General features: G+C 41.4%; 1 protein-coding gene across 3 annotated transcripts in view; it reads left to right on the top strand.

The window, feature by feature from the left end:
* The window catches only part of LOC124612298 (endoplasmic reticulum metallopeptidase 1-like), a 474,311-nt gene that overhangs the window by 424,965 nt on the left and 28,442 nt on the right, over positions 1-20,904 (top strand). For all 3 annotated transcript variants that reach the window (XM_047140409.1, XM_047140408.1, XM_047140410.1), the window contains 2 exons: positions 1,614-1,798; positions 3,383-3,538. In XM_047140409.1, the coding sequence (XP_046996365.1) occupies positions 1,614-1,798; positions 3,383-3,538 (341 nt within the window). The remainder of the gene's footprint in view (positions 1-1,613; positions 1,799-3,382; positions 3,539-20,904) is intronic.

Raw genomic sequence — 20,904 nt, 5'->3', positions numbered from 1 at the left:
CTGAAATGAGGATTGACACATTGTTGGATGAACCATGCGCAGAAGTGTACCCGTGGAGGCCAATCAGCTGCTGATAGTGTCTGCACACGCTGTACACAGTACGGAAACAACAGATTCTCCCGTAGCACTCTCCATACAGTGACGTGGTCAACGTTACCTTGTACAGCAGCAACTTCTCTGATGCTGACATTAGGGTTCTCGCCAACTGCACAAAGAATTGCCTCGTCCATTGTAGGTGTCCTCGTCGTTATAGGTCTTCCCCAGTCGCGAGTCACTGACTGGATACAAACGTACCGCGCCACGGCTATTGCCCCGTGGTAATCCATACATCAAATGGGCATCTGCCATCTCTGCATTTGTAAACAATGCACTGACTTCAAAACCACGTTCATGATGAATACTAACCTGTTGATGCTACGTACTGATGTGCTTGATGCAAGTACTGTAGAGCAATGACTCGCATGTCAACACAAGCACCAAAGTCAACATTACCTTCCTTCAATTGGGCCAACTGGCGGTGAATCGAAGTAGTACAGTACATACTGACGAAACTAAAATGAGCTCTAACATAGAAATTAAGCGTTTCCGGACACATGTCCACATAACATCTTTTCTTTATTTGTGTGTGAGGAATGTTTCCTGAAAGTTTGGCCGTACCTTTTTGTAACACCCTGTATATGCACATTTTCCAAGTAAATTTGTGTGCTACTAAATAACTGTATTTAAGTAGGAGTGGTTTTGGTGATTGTTCAAAAATTACAGTTCTTGTCCTCTAGCATCATTCTGTAAAACATTCCACCACAATCATAGTCATTTAGGAAGAAATACATGCTGAAACACTTGTCTCTTTGTTGATACCTTTAAAATTTTACCCACATTATGCTCTGTCCAGTTAAGTCCTTATTAAAGCACTGGTATGTAAGATACATTAATGACAATAAAAAAACATGAAAGCATAACTAAACTTTTTGGGTGAATATATAAATATAGACTGTTGTACATTACTTCTGAACTATAATTTTTTAATAATCAGTTTGTGATAAGTGTGCAGTGATTTGATTTCATTAACATTGACAAGATTTGTCATTTTTTTTTAGAAAATAAGCATATAATCATACAGTTACTCTAAATTTTATTTATGAAACAGTAGAATGAGATAATAAAGTTAATTTGTTTGAGTTGTACTGTATTCTCGCTGTAGTTATTATTTAATTTTTTTTAATAGTCTGCTCTTCAAATCATTGTGGTGCTATGTACCCATCCACTCTTTCATTTGGAACTCCCAAATTTCCTGCCCACCTCCACCCACCTATAGTTTTTTATTTATTTATTTATTTATTGTGTGTGTGTGTGTGTGTGTGTGTGTGTGTGGAAGAAAAGAAATGCAGATTGCATATCTGCATCAGCCGGTTGATGAGGAGTACCTTTTAAGTAGTTAGCTATGGAAGAACATGTGTATAGTTATTTATATTGCTGTTGAAAAAACAGCTAGTGTTTCTTTGTTTGTGTGCGCGCATCATTATTTCCTTTTATGCATGTTTAGACCTAGTATGAAGCAACTGTGCCTTTATACAAAATGGTATTTAGAAACTCAGTAAATCATTCTGTTGCAGACTGGAAGTGGCTTGTCCTGCATGTTGGTGTCATCCTTCTACCATTTTGTCAGTGTTTTTATTTAATACTTGGTGCAATGGGTCTGTACATACCCATCATGGGACGTGCTGGTTCAGGCAACTATTCTGAAATTGTTCTGGCTGGCATCACTTCAGCAATGTTTGTTTTGTTGTTCAGTTTTATAGTAAGTTCAGATATATCTCTTCTGCTTGCATTATTTCCTCCACTGATTTGTAATTTTATCACTATTGATATTATTTCTCTTGCAGATGTCAAGTTACTTTTTTGTTCATAATTAAGAAGAAAATTTCTTTAAAATCATTGTAGACAAGAACTGTAGTTAGCACCTTTGTAAATAAGAACGATGCTTCAGAGCAACAGCTCATACAGTACTGAATTATATGCAGTTGGTCACTCCACGGGCTTTTTCTCGCCACTGTATTTACAGTCTCTTGTTTGGGTCTTCTTTTAAGCTGGAGTTGTTAATAATGAAATGGGTATTCAAATCTTAGTGTTAATAGCCGACATTAAATTCTCAATAAGGGTTCTCATTAATTTGTTGGAAAAAGGAAAGGAACGGCCTTCAATCATTAAGACTGTTATGCACATTATAGAAGCCTTAATCATGAAATTTTGTAGCTATACTGCAAGTTTAATGTTCTTAAATTTTTCTTTCATTTTGTTCAACAATTTGATTTGTTACATAGTGACTTCAGTGACTTGTGCATGTTTGTATGAGGGATTGGTGTGTGTGTGTGTGTGTGTGTGTGTGTGTGTGTGTGTGTGTGTGTGTGTGTGTGTGTGTGCGTGTGTTTTGCGTACAGTGAAGTTGATGCATGTTTGTATCATATATAATTATTCAGAGCTATTGTTACGGTTAATTGTTTATTGTAATATGGTTTTGCATAAGGTCACATTCAAATTAATTTTCTTACTATACACCGAATAAACTAAAGAATACATCTTCTTGGGTAGGAAATTCTTACAGTGGGATTTAGTTCTTGACTATTTTATATGGAATGTTTTTGAACAGCATGTGTATCTTAATTTCTTTGCTATGTTTGTTACATTCTCCATTACCTTAGACAGCTTGATTTTCTACTCTATTATGAGCATGCACTACAGGAAAGTAGTAGATAAATTTCCTCAAATATGTTGAAATGAAGAAATGTTTCTTCTAGTCACTAAGTTAATGTTTGTGTAGACTCGGATCTATTTTTAATGAATGGATCAACCCTGTATCTGCTACATTTAAGGAACTACTCTGGAGGTACAAAATCCCACCACATAGTGTTCATAGGTCTTCCCCAGTTTATACGAAGAAAGTGAATTATATGCATGAATTATGTAAAACTTCTTAAATTTCTTTGGTCTTGTATTGTTTTATAGTATGACACAGTGACTCTTGTAATTACAACAAGTTTGTTTACATAATGTCTGTTTTCTTTTTTTTTTTCATTGTCCTGTACTTGTCTCAGTTGTTTCAGGTTTGCTATTAGGTTTGTATTTTTTAACATTACAGTTTGTGGTTATTCAATGTTGTGAATTCTGTGTACACAATATCAGTGTTTTTTCTTCTGTGAATTACAATTGAGTACCTGCTACATTAATATGAAGCCATCAGCTGGGTGGTGGTGGTGGTGGTGGTGGTGGTGGTGGTGGTGGTGGTGGTGTTGTGGAGGAATATAGTTATGTATTTATTTTTTTATCTGTAGTAGCAATTAGTTAACATAATGACATTCTATATTTCCTTATATTTCTATTATAGACTCCACTTATACTACTAGTGAGAAGACCAACAAGGATACTTGGTCTTTTTGGAGGCCTCTCTCTCGTGGCTATTATTCTTTTAATTTTAACACCTCTGGGCTTCCCATATTCAGGGGATCCAGCTTCTCCTGCCCCACAGAGATTCATGATAGCAGTAAGTACCATTTTAAAGCACTATCAGCATCATTGTTTTTCTCTATTTTTATTGGTAGTTGAAATTATATTCATAAATGTTATTTTCAGCAATTTGAACTCAAAATGATTGTTCATACTTCATATCACACTAATTTTGTGGAAGAAACACAAATTAAATAGATGTAGAATCATATGCTGCTGCTGCAGCAGAAGCAGCAGCAGCAGCTGCTGCTGCTTTTCTCGTCCGTTTAGCTTCACATTAGTGGAAAAACGTAACGTCTTATTCTATGACCAAAAGGCTGTTATTTTTCTTCCTCTACATCGTCAATCATCATCATCATCAGTTTATTTCAGTAACCAATATTGCTTTTGACAGTGAAATGGCGTGCAAGATCTCTAGTAAATCTAACATTGGTTTGGAAATGAACTAAGAATACAGCTATGAAAACTGTTTAAATCTGTCCTTAGAAATAAAATATTTGTCCTAACATTATGTGTGAATGTGATTTACAATAAAAGTAGTTAGGTAATTAACTGGCACACTGTTGTTTATCTATTTCGGTTTGCTAATAAATTAGTTACTATTCAGTGCTGATCAAAAGCAGGGGTAGTTAGAGACCCATTTGTAAATCAAATCAATGAGAGCTTATTCTAATTGTATACATTTCTGTGAATGAAATCAAAACTTCTACTCTTAACTTCTGGTGACTGGGAAAGAGAATGGTTACTAAATTAGACTGTGTACTTTATTCCAAATGCATGGTGGCTCATAATTGCCTCTCATATGTTTTACTGGTAGCCTGTCAGAGTTCATTGGACTACAGTAATCAGGGCCGTTTTAAGGCACAAATTGGTGCAAGTCACCACATGGGGCACCAAGCTAAGAATGGCACCAGAGAACAGCTGTAAGAATTATGTGCAGGATATATTACAATAGGTAGTGGCCATGTGAGGTGCCAGGGATGCCTAAGTGCAAGATTTGTATGTAATGTGTATTACATTCGATAGCAAAAACTGACGCTGGTAAAAGTCTTAGAGTGGAGAAAAGGGAGAGGGAGGGTGTCAAATAAGTATTTTCTGTGTAAAAATGTTCTCGAACCACCCCTGACAGCAATGAATTTTATTTCAAAGTATAGATACTAGTGAATAGTCATTTATTCTTGTTGTATCTTACATTTGTTAATAATTTAATTAAATTAAAAGACACACTTAAGCTAATAATATAATTAGCTTGCATCAAATTATAGATAATAAGATGGAGTAATGTAATATTTTAAGTTTTTCTCTGATAAAAAATAGTTACATTTACATAAAGAGCTAATTATCAACAACAACCTGCTTAAAATGTCAGTTCATCCTTAATTAAATCTGTGACCAAGCAGTAATATTTCCGTACCTGTGTATCACGTGTATTATTTTGCAATACACCTAACTACATATTCTTGAAGGCTACTGTCCTTCAGACTGTTCATGATCTTCATTCCTATACATTGGGAAGTTTGGGCATATAAGTTTAATAAACAAACAAAAGTCACAGAATTAAATTGGTTCTAAAAAAAATCAGGGCTAGCCACAGCATGCCAAACTTCGCACAAGCATCGTGTGTGGGCCGCGGGTGGGCCAAAGCCCTGCCTGTCGAGGAAGTACCCCCCAAATAATGCAACATTTCATGTAGTATTTTGGTGCGGGATTTTTTTGTTCGACCCAACTCTCTTCAGTTTGGGTGAATCATGGTGACAATACTGTTTATCGTTCGCTATTTGTTTGGGGCATGAAGGATATTCACAGGTGCAGCAACTGCTTGCATAAAAAGAGGCAGTTTAGTGATCTATCATCACATACCTTCAAAATTGAATGAGAATGACAAGAGAGGGATAATAATTATCTGTATGCATTATGCGAAAGTTATGAGTCTCAGCCACAGACAATTCTTCCATCAGTGCCACAGTTCCTAGTTGTTTCTCGGTCTGACGAAGGTCAAGACTTCTCCACAGTCAGTCCTTTCATTATTCAGAAAGGTGTCAATGCAATGGCAGGTCCTGTAAAGTCTTGTTCCCGATTACGAAATGGCACCTTGTTGTTAGAAACATTAGTGTCCTCCAGGCACAAAAATTGCAGTGAACTCCACTGCTACACACCTTCCCTGTCTGGGTGGAAGCGCACTGCACTTTAAATTCATCACACAGGGTGGTTTATACATGCTCACTCGATGGATTGCCCAATGAGGAAATTTAAAACTACCTGTCTGACCAGGGCGTAACAGCTGTGCAGTCATGAAAAGAGTTGGCAAGGACTTGGTACCAACCCATACTCTCTTCTTGACATTTGACAGAGTTCAACTTCCATCGAACATTAAAGTGGGATCTGAGATAATTTCAGTTCGCCCTTACATCCCCAACCCTACGCGTTGCTATAAGTGTCAGTGGTTTAATCATACCAGCCAGTCAAATGCATTAGATGTGGCTGGGGTGCCCATGATGGTGATTGTCCACCTCCATCCCCTCGTTGCGTCAACTGTGTGGCCAACCATGCTGCTTCCTCTAGAGATTGCCCCATTTTCAAAGACAAACGAATTATTCAGGAAATTCGAGTGAAGGAAAAGGTGTCTTCATTTGCTGCTCGTAAGTTATTCGCCAGTCGAAAGCTCACTGTGCCCCCAGCAGGTAAATATAGTACTGTCCTTGCATCTCCTCTAAGGAGGCAGCCATGCAGACTTGCGATCTCACCTTCAGTGCCATGGTCATTAGATCGGCCAGTGCAGAGATTGCCCGTTTAACCTCCCCACTATCACCTGCTCACTCTATGGCTCCCCTTTCATTGGCTCCTTCTAAATTACAAGCCCCAAACTCGGACGCCTGGATTTCCAAAAAAGGTCCTAATCGCGAAGATCTTTTACGTACCCCAACTTCACAACCACAGATTCCTCCCTCATCTCAACTTCCTGCTTCCAAGAAGGCTCATAAGAAACAAAGTTCCTCTCCTTCTCTGCCACAGTGTGTCTCATCTACAGTGCCACCTGGTGGTAACCGCCCTCGGCAGTCTTCAGTGTCGCTGAGGCACACCGCTGGTGGCGGATCAACCTGCCAATTGCTGGTGAGAGGAGGTGCCCCCGAACAACCTATGGATCAGGATGTTCTGCCTTTGGCTGAATGCCATTCCAGGCTGTCGGCCGCCGGCTTTCAACGGTCGTTGAGCTGACAGCAACCATGGTAAGATTCTTCCCTTTCCTGTCCACCCCATGTCAATTATCCATTGGAATACTCGCAGCATTCGAGCCAATAGGAATTAATTGTCGATCCTCTTAAGATCGTCTTCTATCATCAGGAAACTAAGCTACATCCTCAAGATTGCTTTGTTTCCCGTCATTCAGTCAGTTCGGTTTAACCTCCCCTCTGTTGATGGCACTCTGGCACACGGGGGTCTCACGATTCTTCTCCATGATATTGTCCATTATCACCCCATACCCTTAAAAAGTTCCATCCAAGCTGTCACTGTCTCTCTCTTTGCCTATCTGGGTACACCTTCTCTCTTTGTACTGTATACATTCCATTGTCCACACCTATGGCAAGAGCTGATCTCCTTCATCTTCTTGGTCAGCTCCCACCCCCCTATTTGCTGGTTGGGAACTTCAATGCCCACCACCCACATTGGGGATCTCCACATCCTTGTCCGTGAGGCTCTCTATTGATTGACCTCTTCCACCAAGCAGATCTTGTTCGCCTCAACACTGAGGAACCTACATTTTTGTCTGTCTCCACGACAAATTTCTCTCATTTGGACCTTTCGGTCAGTACTGTTCAGCTAGCTCGGCGCTTTGAATGGTTTGCTTTTGCTGATACACACTCGAGTGACTATTTCCTGTGTCCTTGGATTACAGCCACAACTGCCATCTATGCGCCTGAGATGCTGGAAGTTTTCCCAAGCCGATTGGACACTTTTCTCCTCTCTAGTGACATTAGGTGACCACCATTTTCCTAGCACTGACAATGAGGTCACTCATGCTACAGAAGTTACTCGTACAGCCACGGAACGTTCAATACCTTGCACCTCCGATTCGCCCCAGCGCCCCCCAGTTCCTAGGTGGAACAAGGCATGCCGTACTGCAATATGCGAGTGGAGACGTGCTCTTTGCGTTTTCCGCCACTATCCTACTTTGGCAAACTGTATCCGCTATAGGCAGTTACATGCACGATGCCGTCGCATCATCCACGATAGCAAGAAGGCAAGCTGGGACTGCCTTAGTAGCTCCTTTAACACCTTCACTCCCTCCTCAGTAGCTTGGAGTTGAATTCTATGATTATCTGGCTCATCTAGTTTCTCCCCGATCTCTGGGCTCACTGTTACGCTTGATACCTTGGTGGACCCAGTCGCAGTTTCTAACTCATTGGGCCAGCCTTTCTCCCAAAGAAACATGCAGTGGAAGTGTGACCTCTTGCTTTCTCCTCTCAAAATAGCAAAAGCTATAATACTGTTTACTCCATGTGGGAGCTCCAACATGCACTCTCTTCTTCTCACTCACTCTTCCACCCGATGACGTCCACATCCAAATGTTGCTGCATTTATCATACCATAGTCTGCATTACCTCCTCCGTCTCTATAATCAAATTTGGACTGACCGTACCTTTCCCAGAAGATGGCAGGAAGCTATCTTCATTCCTGTTCCAAAACCTGGAAAGGACAAACATCTCCCCTCTAGCGATTGCCCCATATCTCTCAAGAGTAGTGTAAGTAAGGTTTTGGAGCATATGGTGAATTGCCATTTAGCCTGGTGGCTGGAGTCCCGAAAAAAAATTTTCTCAGGAAATGCCAAATGACAACAATGTTTTTTGATCTGGAGAGAGCATATGATACCTGTTGGAGGATAGGCATCCTCCGCACAATGTTCTTTTGGGGCTTCCGAGGTCAGCAACCCCTTTCTATTCGTGAATTTATGACAGCGCGCACATTTAAAGTGTGGGTGAACATTACTCTCCCCCGTACTTTCTCCCAAAAAACAAAACGGGGTGCCCCAAGGCTCCATGTTCAGTGCTGTACTGTTTTCCATCGCCATAAATCCAATTAAGGATTGTCTCCTTCCTGATGTCTCAGGCTCCCTCTTTGTCAATGATTTTGTGATTTACTACAGCTCTCAACGGACCAGCCTTCTTGAATGATGTCTTAAAGGATGTCTCGATTGCCTCCACTCTTGGAGCATCGAAACTGGCTTCCGCTTTTCTTCCAGTAAGACCGTATGTGTAAATTTTTGGCATCGTACAGTGTTTCATCCACCTTCCCTATATCTAGGCCCTGTCAACCTTCCATTTGTGGACATTTCCAAATTATTGGGACTTATATTTGACAGAAAACTGTGCTGGTCCTCCCACATTTCATATCTTCGGCATCTCGACTATGTCCACCACCATGGGTTGCATTTAGCATCTGAAGCTTTTTACACCGGCCCCAGGGAAAGCCTTTATGCTGAGACTGCTGAACCTCCGCTGTCCATTCGGCAAACTGTCCTGAGTCGTTATGCTGGTCATCTGTCTTCCATGCCTGCTCATCCGGCCCATGCCCTTTTTTTACGATGCCTCCTTCGATTTAGGATATGCGGGCCACCCTTCCCCTCTACTACCACCACCGGGAGTCTACTTTCGTCAACTGCTACGTTCTCTTTCCTCCCACTTTCCTAAAACCACCTTGACAACTGGGGGTACGGCACCACCTTGGCTTTGTCCCCAGACCTGCCTGCTCTGCGATCTTCGTCAGCTTCCCAAGGATTGTACCCCTCCTCTCGTTTATTGTTGAGCATTTGCTGATCTATGTGCACAAATGGAGGATGTCACATCAATTTACACTGACATCTCAAAAATAACATTTGGTCATTCAGAGTGCCTATATTGTTGACGACACCCCTAATAGGTTTCGTCTTGCCGACCAGTGTTCGGTGTTTACTGTGGATCTTTATGCTGTTCTCCAGGCTGTCTAATACATCTGTCGGCATAAGCAGGTACAGTATATTATACGCTTGAATTCGCTCAGCTCTCTCCTGAGCCTCCAAGCACTTTATCCCGTCCACCCTCTGGTCCACTGGATTCAAGACTGCCTCCACTTACTCCACTTGGGGGGGCATCTCTGTAGCATTCCTCTGGATCCCAGGGCATGTTGGTATCCGTGGAAATGAGGCAGCTGATATAGCGGCCAAAGCTGCAGTCCCTCTTCCTCGGCCCGCTGTCTGCGTGGTTCTTCCATTTTAGCAGATGACACTTGCTCAGCCGATAGCGTCCTCGAGTTTATCAGTGTCAGTGAGATAACATCAGTCATTTGAAGCTCTTTTTTTGGGGAAAACAACCCCCCCCCCCCCCCCCCTTGTATAGTGATTTTCTAAGCTGTCCCCTTCCCCCCCTCCCCTCCCCCCTTCATATCTGCAGTATATTATCAGTTTCTTCAAAAATCAGAGCCGTACCTTATTGCTGATTGAAAATAATACTAGTGTGAAATTTTTAGTTTTTGCAATACCAACAGCTGTTGTATGTCTGTTAAACTCTTGGGTGTGAACTTTGATTTCAAATTAACTTTGAATCTCCACATAGATTGTATATGCACAAAATGCTCAAAGATGAAATTAATAAATGAAAAAAATATTGTGCGTCCATATCAACTACTCGGAATATTATTTGAATTACAAATGTAAACCTGCTACTCACCATATAGTGGAGATACTGAGTTGCAATGGGCACAACAAAAAGATTCACACAATTATCGCTTTCAGCCATTAAGGCCTGTGTGTGTGTGTGTGTGTGTGTGTGTGTGTGTGTGTGTGTGTGTGTGTGTGTGTGCGCGCGCAGTCTCAGACAACTGAAACCACTCTGCGAGCAGCAGCACCAGTGCTGCAGCACGCATTGAAACTCTTGCCCTGCAAGAACTCGAGCAACATGCACACCACCACCTCAAAAAGCTCTCCATTGTGCTCATTTCTTTTTCCAGCTTCGGAGTACCACAGTCCACCATGTCTACAACCGCCTCCAAACCTTCCCCACGTCCACTCATAGCTGACGAGCCCTGTCTTGCAGACCTACTACGCTTCACCCACCCTCCAAAACTCCCTCCCACAACTACACAGAACCCAGAACCTAAACAGACCTGCAACAAAGTAATGAACCTTTCCTCCAGAAGCCTCACTCCCACAGAAATATCAGTCCTTTCCAAGGGCATCACCTTTTGCCCCTCTCCCAAATTCAATCATGCAGGACTAGTTAAAGACCTTCTCCCCTTCTCCCGGTCCCTAAAGTGAAAACACCTTTTCGCCACCAACCCTACCAATCAGACTCAACCAAATACCAATATTGAACCTTGCCTAACTCAGTTCAATCCTCTATCCAACCGTGATCCACCCTCACTGTCTCCAAACCACCCCTGTTAACTTTCCATAATTTCTTAACCTCGAACCTTGCCTCACCCTCATTCCCCAAATCCCTCAACATGCAAATTAACCTTACATGAGCAGAAAGAACTGCAGTCAACCATCTAAAAACTAATCCCAACCTTACAATTCTACCTGCAGACAAAGGCTCCACCACCTTGGTTTTTGACCAAGGATTACGTGGCGGAATGACTGTCAGCTGTCGGATACTTCCACCTACAAACCTTGCCACAGTGACCCCATTCCAGTAATCCAGCAAGATCTCCAGGCACTACTCAAATCCTTAGGCTCATCCCAGAACCTCTCCCCAGAGTCCATCTCTGTAATTACCCCTACCACTCCCCACACTCCCAGCTTCCTAAAGTCCATAAACCGAACTATTCAGGACGCCCCATTGTGGCTGGTTACTGTGCCCCACTGAGAGAATCTCTGCTCTCGTAGACAAACACCTTGAACCTATTACCCAGAACCTGTCCTCCTATATAAAATATAGCAACCATTTCCTCGACTGACTCTCCACAGTTCCTATCCCTTTACCACATGGTGCCCTGCTCGTCACTATTGATGCCACCTCTATGTACACTAACATTCCTAATGTCCATGGCCTTACTGCTATCGAACACTACCTTTCCAAATGCCCTGTGGATTCCAAACCAACAACCTCCTTCCTAGTCGCCATGACCAACTATGTCGTCACCCACAATTACTTCTTTGAAGGCATTACCTACAAACAAATCCAAGGTATGGCTACGGGCACCCACATGACACCATCCTATGCCAACCTATTCATGGGCCATCTAGAGGAATTTTTTCTAAACACAATGAATTCTAAACTCCTCACCTGGTTCAGATTCACTGGATGTGAGGACGCCCTATTCACATTCCTCCAGAACCTCAACAACTTCTCCCCCATTTGCTTCACCTGGTCCTACTCAATCCAGCAAGCCACCTTCCTAGATGTTGACCTCTACCTCAGAGATGGCTGCATCAGTACCTCCGTCTATATCAAACCTACTAACCTCTAGCAATACCTCCACTTACACAGCTGCCACCCATTCCATACCAAGAAGTCCCTTCCATACAGCCTAGCCACCTGTGGTCATCTCATCTACAGTGATGAGCAGTCCCTCTCAAAATATACCAAGGGTCTCATTGAAGCCTGTACTGACTGCAATTATTCTCCCAACCTTGGACAAAATTACATCTCCCAGGCCTTATCTTTCTAGTCTCCCACCACATCCCAAAGTCCCACAGTCCAGCCACAGAGGAGCATTCTCCTCATAACTCAGTACTATTCGGGACTGGAGCAACTTAATTACATTCTCTGCCAGGGTTTAGATTACCTCTCGTCATGCCCTGAAATGAGAAATGTCCTGGCCACTATCCTTCCCACCCCTCCTACAGTGGTATTTGCAGTCCACCAAACCTACACAATATATTCGTCCATCCTTACACAACCCCTGCTCCCAATCCCTTACCTCATGGCTCATACCCCTGTAATAGACCTAGATGCAAGACCTCTACATCTACATTTATACTCCGCAAGCCACCCAACGGTGTGTGGCGGAGGGCACTTTCTGTGCCACTGTCATTACCTCCCTTTTCTGTTCCAGTCGCATATGGTTCGCGGGAAGAACGACTGTCTGAAAGCATCTGTGCGCACTCAAATCTCTCTAATTTCACATTCGTGATCTCCTCGGGAGGTATAAGTAGGGGGAAGCAATATATTAGATACCTCATCCAGAAATGCACCCTCTCAAAATCTGGCAAGCAAGCTACACCGTGATGCAGAGCGCCTCTCTTGCAGAGTCTGCCACTTCAGTTTGCTAAACATCTCCATAACGCTATCACGCTTACCAAATAACCCAGTGACGAAACGTGCCGCTCTTCTTTGGATCTTCTCTATCTCCTCCGTCAACCCGATCTGGTACGGATCCCACACTGATGAGCAATACTCAAGTATAGGTCGAACGAGTGTTTTGTAAGCCACCTCCTTTGTTGATGGACTACATTTTCTAAGGTCTCTCCCAATGAATCCCAACCTGGTACCCGCCTTACCAACAATTAATTTTATATGATCATTCCTCTTCAAATCGTTCCGCATGCATACTCCCAGATAGTTTACAGAAGTAACTGCTACCAGTGTTTGTTCCACTATCATATAATCGTACAATAAAGGATCCTTCTTTCTATGTACTTGCAGCTCATTACATTTGTCTATGTTAAGGGTCAGATGCCACTCCCTGCACCAAGTGCCTATCCGCTGCAGATCTTCCTGCATTTTGCTACAATTTTCTAATGCTGCAACTTCTCTGTATACTACAGCATCATCCGCGAAAAGCCGCATGGAACTTCCGACACTATCTACTAGGTCATTTGTATATATTGTGAAAAGCAATGGTTCCATAACACACCCCTGTGGCACGCCAGGGGTTACTTTAACATCTGTAGACGTCTCTCCATTGATAACAACATGCTGTGTTCTGTTTGCTAAAACTCTTCAATCCAGCCACACAGCTTGTCTGATATTCCGTAGGCTCTTACTTTGTTTATCAGACGACAGTGCGGAACTGTATCGAACGCCTTCTGGAAGTCAAGGAAAATGACATCTACCTGGGAGCCTGTATCTAATATTTTCTGGGTCTCATGAACAAATAAAGCGAGTTGGGTCTCGCATGATCGCTGTTTCTGGAACCTATGTTGATTCCTACAGAGTAGATTCTGGGTTTCCAAAAACGACATGATACTCGAGCAAAAAACATGTTCTAAAATTCTACAACAGATCAACGTCAGAGATATAGGTCTATAGTTTTGTGCATCTGTTCGACGATCCTTCTTGAAGACTGGAACTACCTGTGCTCTTTTCCAATCATTTGGAACCTTCCGTTTCTCTAGAGACTTGCGGTACACGGCTGTTAGAAGGGGGACAAGTTCTTTTGCGTACTCTGTGTGGAATCGAATTTGTATCCCGTCAGGTCCAATGGACTTTCCTCTGTTGAGTGATTCCAGTTGCTTTTCTATTCCTTGGACACTTATTTCAATGTCAGCCATTTTTTCGTTTGTGCGAGGATTTAGAGAAGGAACTGCAGTGCGGTCTTCCTCTGTGAAACAGCTTTGGAAAAAGGTGTTTAATATTTCAGCTTTACGTGTGTCATCCTCTGTCAAAATGCAATCATCATCCTGGAGTGTCTGGATATGCTGTTTAGAGCCACTTACTGATTTAATATAAGACCAGAACTTCCTGGGATTTTCTGTCAAGTCGGTACATAGAATTTTACTTTCGAATTCACTGAACGCTTGACATCGTTTAGCTTCTGTTTGTCTGAGAGGTTTTGGCTGCATTTAAACTTGGAGTGAAGCTCTCCTTGCTTTCGCTGTAGTTTCCTAACTTTGTTGTTGAACCACAATGGGTTTTTCCCATCCCTCACAGTTTTACTCGGCACGTACCTGTCTAAAACACATTTTACGGTTGCCTTAAACTTTTTCCATAAACACTCAACATTGTCAGTGTTGGAACAGAAATTTTCGTTTTGATCTGTTAGGTAATCTGAAATCTGCCTTCTATTACTCTTGCTAAACAGATAAACCTTCCTCCCTTTTTTTATATTCCTATTAACTTCCATATTCAGGGATGCTGCAACGGCCTTATGATCACTGATTCCCTGTTTTGTACATACAGATTCGAAAAGTTCGGGTCTGTTTGTTATCAGTAGGTCCAAGATGTTATCTCCATGAGTCGGTTCTCTGTTTAATTGCTTGAGGTAATTTTCGGATAGTGCACTCAGTATAATGTCACTCGATGCTCTGTCCCTACCACCTGTCCTAAACATCTGAGTGTCCCAGTCTGTATCCTTTGACTTCTTTTTCTCATGTCCTGATAATTTTTTCAAGAATGATATTAGAGTAATGTTGAAAGTCAGTCACCCTGTCGAACTCTAGTTTGGATTTCAAATGATTCCGAGAGATTGCTCTTGTCTTTCTGTCGATGCTGAATTCTTCCAGTGTCTTGCAGAGCGCTACTCTGTCCATTGAGTCATAGGCCTTTTTAAAATCTACAAAAGTAACCACTGTGTTTCGGGTGTGTCTCATCTGGAGAATCATTTTCAGATTCCAGATCTGCTCTATGCATGATCGTCCCTTGCGAAAACCAGCCTGGTATTCTCCTATTTGTGGGTCAGCTTGTTCTTCTAATCTATTCATGAGAACTTTTGATAGGATTTTATATGTGACCGGTACGAGTGAGATACCCCTGTAATTATTTGGTTCAGTTTTGTCCCCTTTCTTGTGGAGTGGATGGATGAGTGCGCATTTCCATTCAGAAGGGATCTGTTCTGTTTCCCAAATGTTTAATATGATTTTGTGAATTTTTCCTGTTAATCTTTCATCATTTAGTTTCCATAGTTATGCAATAATTCCATCTTCTCCTCGGGCTCTATTGTTTTTCAGTGTCTTTATAATTTCTACTATTTCGTTGGTTAGCGGTTTAGTATCAGGATTTGGTGTAGACATCTCGTAGTGAATATCCTCTGTAGGTCTTTCACAGTTGAGAAGTTCGTTGAAATAGTCTGCGAGGATTTGGCAGTTATTCTTCGTGTTAGTTTCTAGTGAACCATTCGGTTTCTTGAAACAAAGATTGGGTGGCTGGTATCCTGCAATATGTTCTTTAAACGTCTTATAAAAATTCCTGGTGTTGTTCTTCTTAAAATCTTGTTCTATCTCATCTAGTCGCCGTTTGTCATAATTTCTTTTTTCCCTCCGAATAGTTTTCGATGTTTGTTTTCGGATTACTAGAAATTGTTGCCATTTTTTCTGATGTTTTGTGACTATTGAAGTTTTTCCAGGCATTGGTCCTTTCTTCTATTGCTTGGTCACGTATTATATTCCACCACCTGTGTTTTCTCCTTCTCGGGGGGTGACCCAATTTCATCGTGGATTTGAGGACGTCCACAAGTTCTGTCCAGTTTGTGGTGTTTGTCTGACTAATTTCCTGTAAGATGTTTTCCTTGTTGAGTTTTATGTATTTGGGGTCTGGTCTCAGTACTTTGTTTAGTTTTGGCTTTTTTCTATTGGGTTGTAATCTGGTCTTTATCTGTAGAAGATGGTGGTCTGAGTCAAAAAATCCTCTTCTCGTTTTCACATTCAGAATTTCTGCTGTGTTACTCTTGGAGATGGCCACATGGTCTATCTGGAATTCACCCAACATTGTGTTGGGTGACTTCCAAGTATACAGTTTCTTGTTTGGTTTTTTGAATTGTGTTGACATAATTACGAGGCCGAAATTTTCGCAAAAGCTTATCAATCTCTCCCCATTCTTGTTAGTTCTCTTGTGAGCTGTATGGATTCCGGTGATTTTTCCTGTATTTTTTCTCTTTACCTAATTGTGCGTTAAAGTCGCCTAACAAGATTATTACATGGTGTTTGGCAATTTTGTTTGTCGTCTCTTCAAGGTCATTCCATAAGGCATCCACTTTCTGGCGGTTCTTCTTGTTATAGTTATTTGTAGGTGCGTGTGCGTTGATCATGGTATATGCTTTGTTGGCCAATTTGACGGAGAGCGTTGATATACGTTCTGAGGCAGACTGGAAGTCAATAACAGAGTCGCTGATAGATTTGTGGACTGCAAATGCTGTGCCAAACTGTTTGAGTCCTTTCTCATTAGTTTTAACTGCTGGTTTTCCTTTGTAGATCCTGTAGTTGTCTGTATCAAAATGGTTTTTGTCCGTAAATAGTGTTTCCTGGATTGCAAGGATTTTGATCTGGAATTTTTGCAGCACGTCTGTAAGTTGTTTGAGCTTGCCCAGTTTGAAAAGAGTATTAGTATTAAGTGTACCGATGAAGTGTCTTTGTTTTGTGTGTAATAATTTGGACGTTGTCTGGTTCTCAACCTTAGGCATAACATGATTCTCCTGGTGCCCCAGAATCCAATGACCAGGTAAAGCCAGCCTTGCGACTGGTGCTCGGGGTAGTGGATTCATTCCTTGTGTTATCATCATGTTTGGTTTTCAAGTTGAAAACTAACTTGGTGGTGGTTCTTCCGAGGAAATATCACGAGGAATACGACTTGATTGTTGAGATCAAGAAGGTTGCTGCAGCCGCACCATGTAGGCAAACAGACGCTGACCCCTAACCGCTGGATACCAGGCAGATGTTAGTGGATTTTGGTTGATAGTTTTGGTCCACCCCGGTGTTTTATTTCCCCGGTACCCTCCATATCTGGAGAGCATTCCCCTATCTGCCACCTGGGGAGGTGCCCGATGGGAGACTATCAACTCCACACGGGTTTATTATTATTATTATTATTATTAGCCTGTTCCATACCAGTGTTGATTTCAGAACTAATGGAATTTTCAAGTTATGTATCACTCCCTATATGGCAGCAAGTGTTAGTCTGTTCAAATTTAGATGAGAATTATCGTCAGCATCAAAGTGATCACTGTAACATGTTAATGAGATTCTTTATTCTAATTGAGTAAATGGTTTTTTCTGTGATATGTAGTAAGTTGTTGTGTGTGATGTATGTGCTGGGGCCATTCCGTCCCGTCCATTCCTGTGTAACATTTATTTCGGCCAGACTGGTTGGTGGAATGTACAACCATTCCCACAGAAGTGTTGCCCTATGAGACAGTGGTGAACAAAGATATGTAATTTGTAAAAGTATCTCCATTTACATGCTAAACAGTGGAGTGTACCAAATGTTTTGTTAAGGTTAGCAGAATAAAATATCACTTTTAAAGTTGAAATTACCTTCCTGGAGAAGTCATTGCTTTATCATTTTTTATGGTTGAAAAGCTTCTCCCAGCTAAGGCAATGGCTGCAGAAATGTTCAAAATAAATTTGAAGAGTCTTACAATTTTATAGTATGTAGTTCAGAGGAATATATTTGATAATAAATTTCAGTACAAATCACCAACACTTTCATGGCCTATTACTCCAGAAATATGTGCAACCACTACGTGTGATCTTAAATAGGATCACACAACAAATAATTCTTAACAGGCTTTTTTTGATTTTAATGCAAGTTCAGGGTAACACTGTTTCTTTTTGGGTCAACTCTGTCCAATCCCCCCCCCCCCCCGGTACTTCCTCATTGTCTTGCGTTGCTGCTCCTTTCCTTCTTCCTCCCCCCCCCCCCCACCCCCACCCCCCACCCGCAGTGAATTCTTCCACATAAGAAATGATCCACAGGATGTTTAATTACTGGTTCATCTGTGTATTTGTCACCAATGACTCTTTACCATATTATTTCAAATCTGTCACGATTGATTTCCAACATTGCTTTAATTTTTATTACACATTAGCCTATATCATAAGCTCTGGCTTGTAACACATCAGATAAGGTGTCAGTGACGGGGAAAACATCTGCAAAAGTGTGTGAAAGAAATTGAATCTGACGTATTACATCATGATTTCCTAACCACAAGGAGCAACATAGTCCTCTTTCTCCACTTATCTGGATCTATTATTTTCTAGAAAAGTGACACCAGTTAGCTGCAATAAAAGATTTTCAGCAAACAAGATCCAGAACTACACTGCATCAGACAGTAAAGTGTAAAACAACTGTTCTTTTACTTCTTCACCTAGAGCATTGGATGTTGTGGTTATCTTGGGAAAATATAGCAAGACCATTCAGAATGAGGGGGGAAATCTGTATTCCTTGATTTGTGGTATGGTCTATGATAGCACTGAACTCAGCTAATGAGAGAAACTATGAACAAACATTGCAGTAGAAAATGTGTTTATTACTCTTAGTTGTGATCCATTCAAATATCAAGCCATACATGCAGTTCCAGGGCAACTATGAAAATGTCCATGCATTTTAAAAACCTTCCAGGGACCAACAGTTGTCACAGTGAAGTACTGACGAGACTTGCAAAAAAATAAGTCAGTTGGTGCAACCCCAGGAAACCTGAGACTAAATTTGATTCAGTATGATCATCCCAGCAGAGTAAAACCAACTCTCTGTGGTAGTTAATAGTCTTGTGTTATCTGATCAGTCTGCCCCAGTGGTCTTTCTACTGGCACAACCACTGGGGTTGCATGTAATGCACTGACACATGTGGCAGCTGACAAAAGAGTGCTGTGCGAACCTAATACCACAAGCGTGATGCTGTTAGGTGTTGTGAATGTCAGGGGTGACCCCAGTAGTGTGCTTTCTACCTGCACTTCCAATAGTAGCAGCGGACCTGGCATAGGCTCATGAGCTACACCTGCAAACTTATCAACTATCTTAGATTCTAAGATACCTTGTCCACAATCATTGTTTCAGGTTCTTCTAATTTCCCCTCTGCTGATTCAAAACAGTACTGAGCATTTCAGATCATCATCATCATCATCATCATCCCACCATAATTGATGGGTCAGAAAGCAAAGTTTGTGCATAAATTACCTGTCACAGGTATGTCCACTCAGCTCGATGTCAGATTTCACTCTGTCCTTCTACCTGAGTTTTAGGCTTCCTTTGGGTCTTTCATCTCTTAAGTGTCAAATCATACATTACTCTTGGTAACCTGTTAATTTCCATTTATTGATACCATGTCAGCCATTGCAAGGTTATTTTGTCTTTAACTAATACAACTTGGGCCTGTTATTGGACTTGCACATTTTGTGCTCTATCCCTCCGCGTCTTCCAGACCATGCTATGGACAAAACCCATCACAGTTGCGCGAGTTCTGTGGTTGTCTTTCTCATGACCCATGTTTCACAACCATACATCAGAAAGGGAATGTAATAGGTTGTATAGATGACACACTTACATTTTTTGCAGTTCTTTCTTATTCCACATTATGTCTTCAGTCATTTGATAGAAGTTACTACATGCTTGCATTTTGTGATTTCTTTGCCTATATAATCAATATTAGAGGCAACACTACCAAGATATTTAAAATAAATGGTTAACTGTAACTGTTTCCCTTCATTTCAACATGGTCCCATTGGTTATCCATACCTTTTTATGGCCATTGTCTCACTTCCCTTCTAGATAACAATGAGACCATATACTTCAGCAGCTTCTGAGACCATATACTTCAGCAGCTTCTGCCCAAGTGTTTAAAAGGTCTTTAGAATCTCCCCACAGACACTAGTCATCAGCATATAATATGGATTTTATTTTTTCACCTCTACTTGTTTGGCATACTTTTCCTCGAATCTCATTCGTTACAGTGCTGGAAAGATGAAGAGACAGAACTCCACCTTGCTTAACCCAGATTTCGTATGAGTGGCTACAGTGCCTATGGGTGTTTTGACCTTAATGTGGGCTATCACCATACAAATTCTTGATTCCGTGTACAGTTTCATCCTGTATTCAAGTGTTCTTCAGTGTTTCCCACACTTCTTTCCTTCTCACAGCATCAAATGTTTTCTTTATATCCAGAAAGTCTCACCACAGGTCTCAGTCGGTTCATAGTATTTTTCCACTAAGGAGTGGAGAGAAGAAATTAAATTAGTTGTCTGTCTCCTCTTCCTGAATCCATATGCTTCTCTCAAGGGTTTTTTTTTCCAGTGTGGATTCTGATCTTACTCCCTGTAGTTATTTAATAAAGTTTACCAACTTGAGATGTTACAGTGATACCTCTATAATTAAAGAATTTGTCTATCAACTGTCTTTAAAACTGGAATTACATGCCCATTTTTGGAACAACAGTTACCTTCCCTTCTTTCTATATCTACAAGAGTGTCTGTAGATCCATTGATGTCTTGCAGATCCCATGGCTTTGGTGATTTCCCCATTTACTTTCTCAATACCGGTGTAATTTTTTCCAGTTTTGATGTATTTTCAGGCATATTAGACATCATTCAAAGTTCTCTCTGTCGTATTGTCAGAGCCAAAAGGATGTGACACAGCATTGTCGTCTTGTGTATGCTGTACATAATTCACAGCTCATCAAAGTAGACTTCAAAGTTTCTTAAATCATGTAATCCATGATGAGATTTACGTTGGTATCTGTCAGATACTTGGAATGTTCCTTATCTCTCTATTTTTCATCATT

The sequence above is a fragment of the Schistocerca americana genome, chromosome 4 (genome assembly GCF_021461395.2).
Source record: "Schistocerca americana isolate TAMUIC-IGC-003095 chromosome 4, iqSchAmer2.1, whole genome shotgun sequence".
In the NCBI taxonomy this organism is placed as follows: domain Eukaryota; kingdom Metazoa; phylum Arthropoda; class Insecta; order Orthoptera; family Acrididae; genus Schistocerca; species Schistocerca americana.
This window is presented reverse-complemented; position numbering and strand designations above follow the sequence as displayed.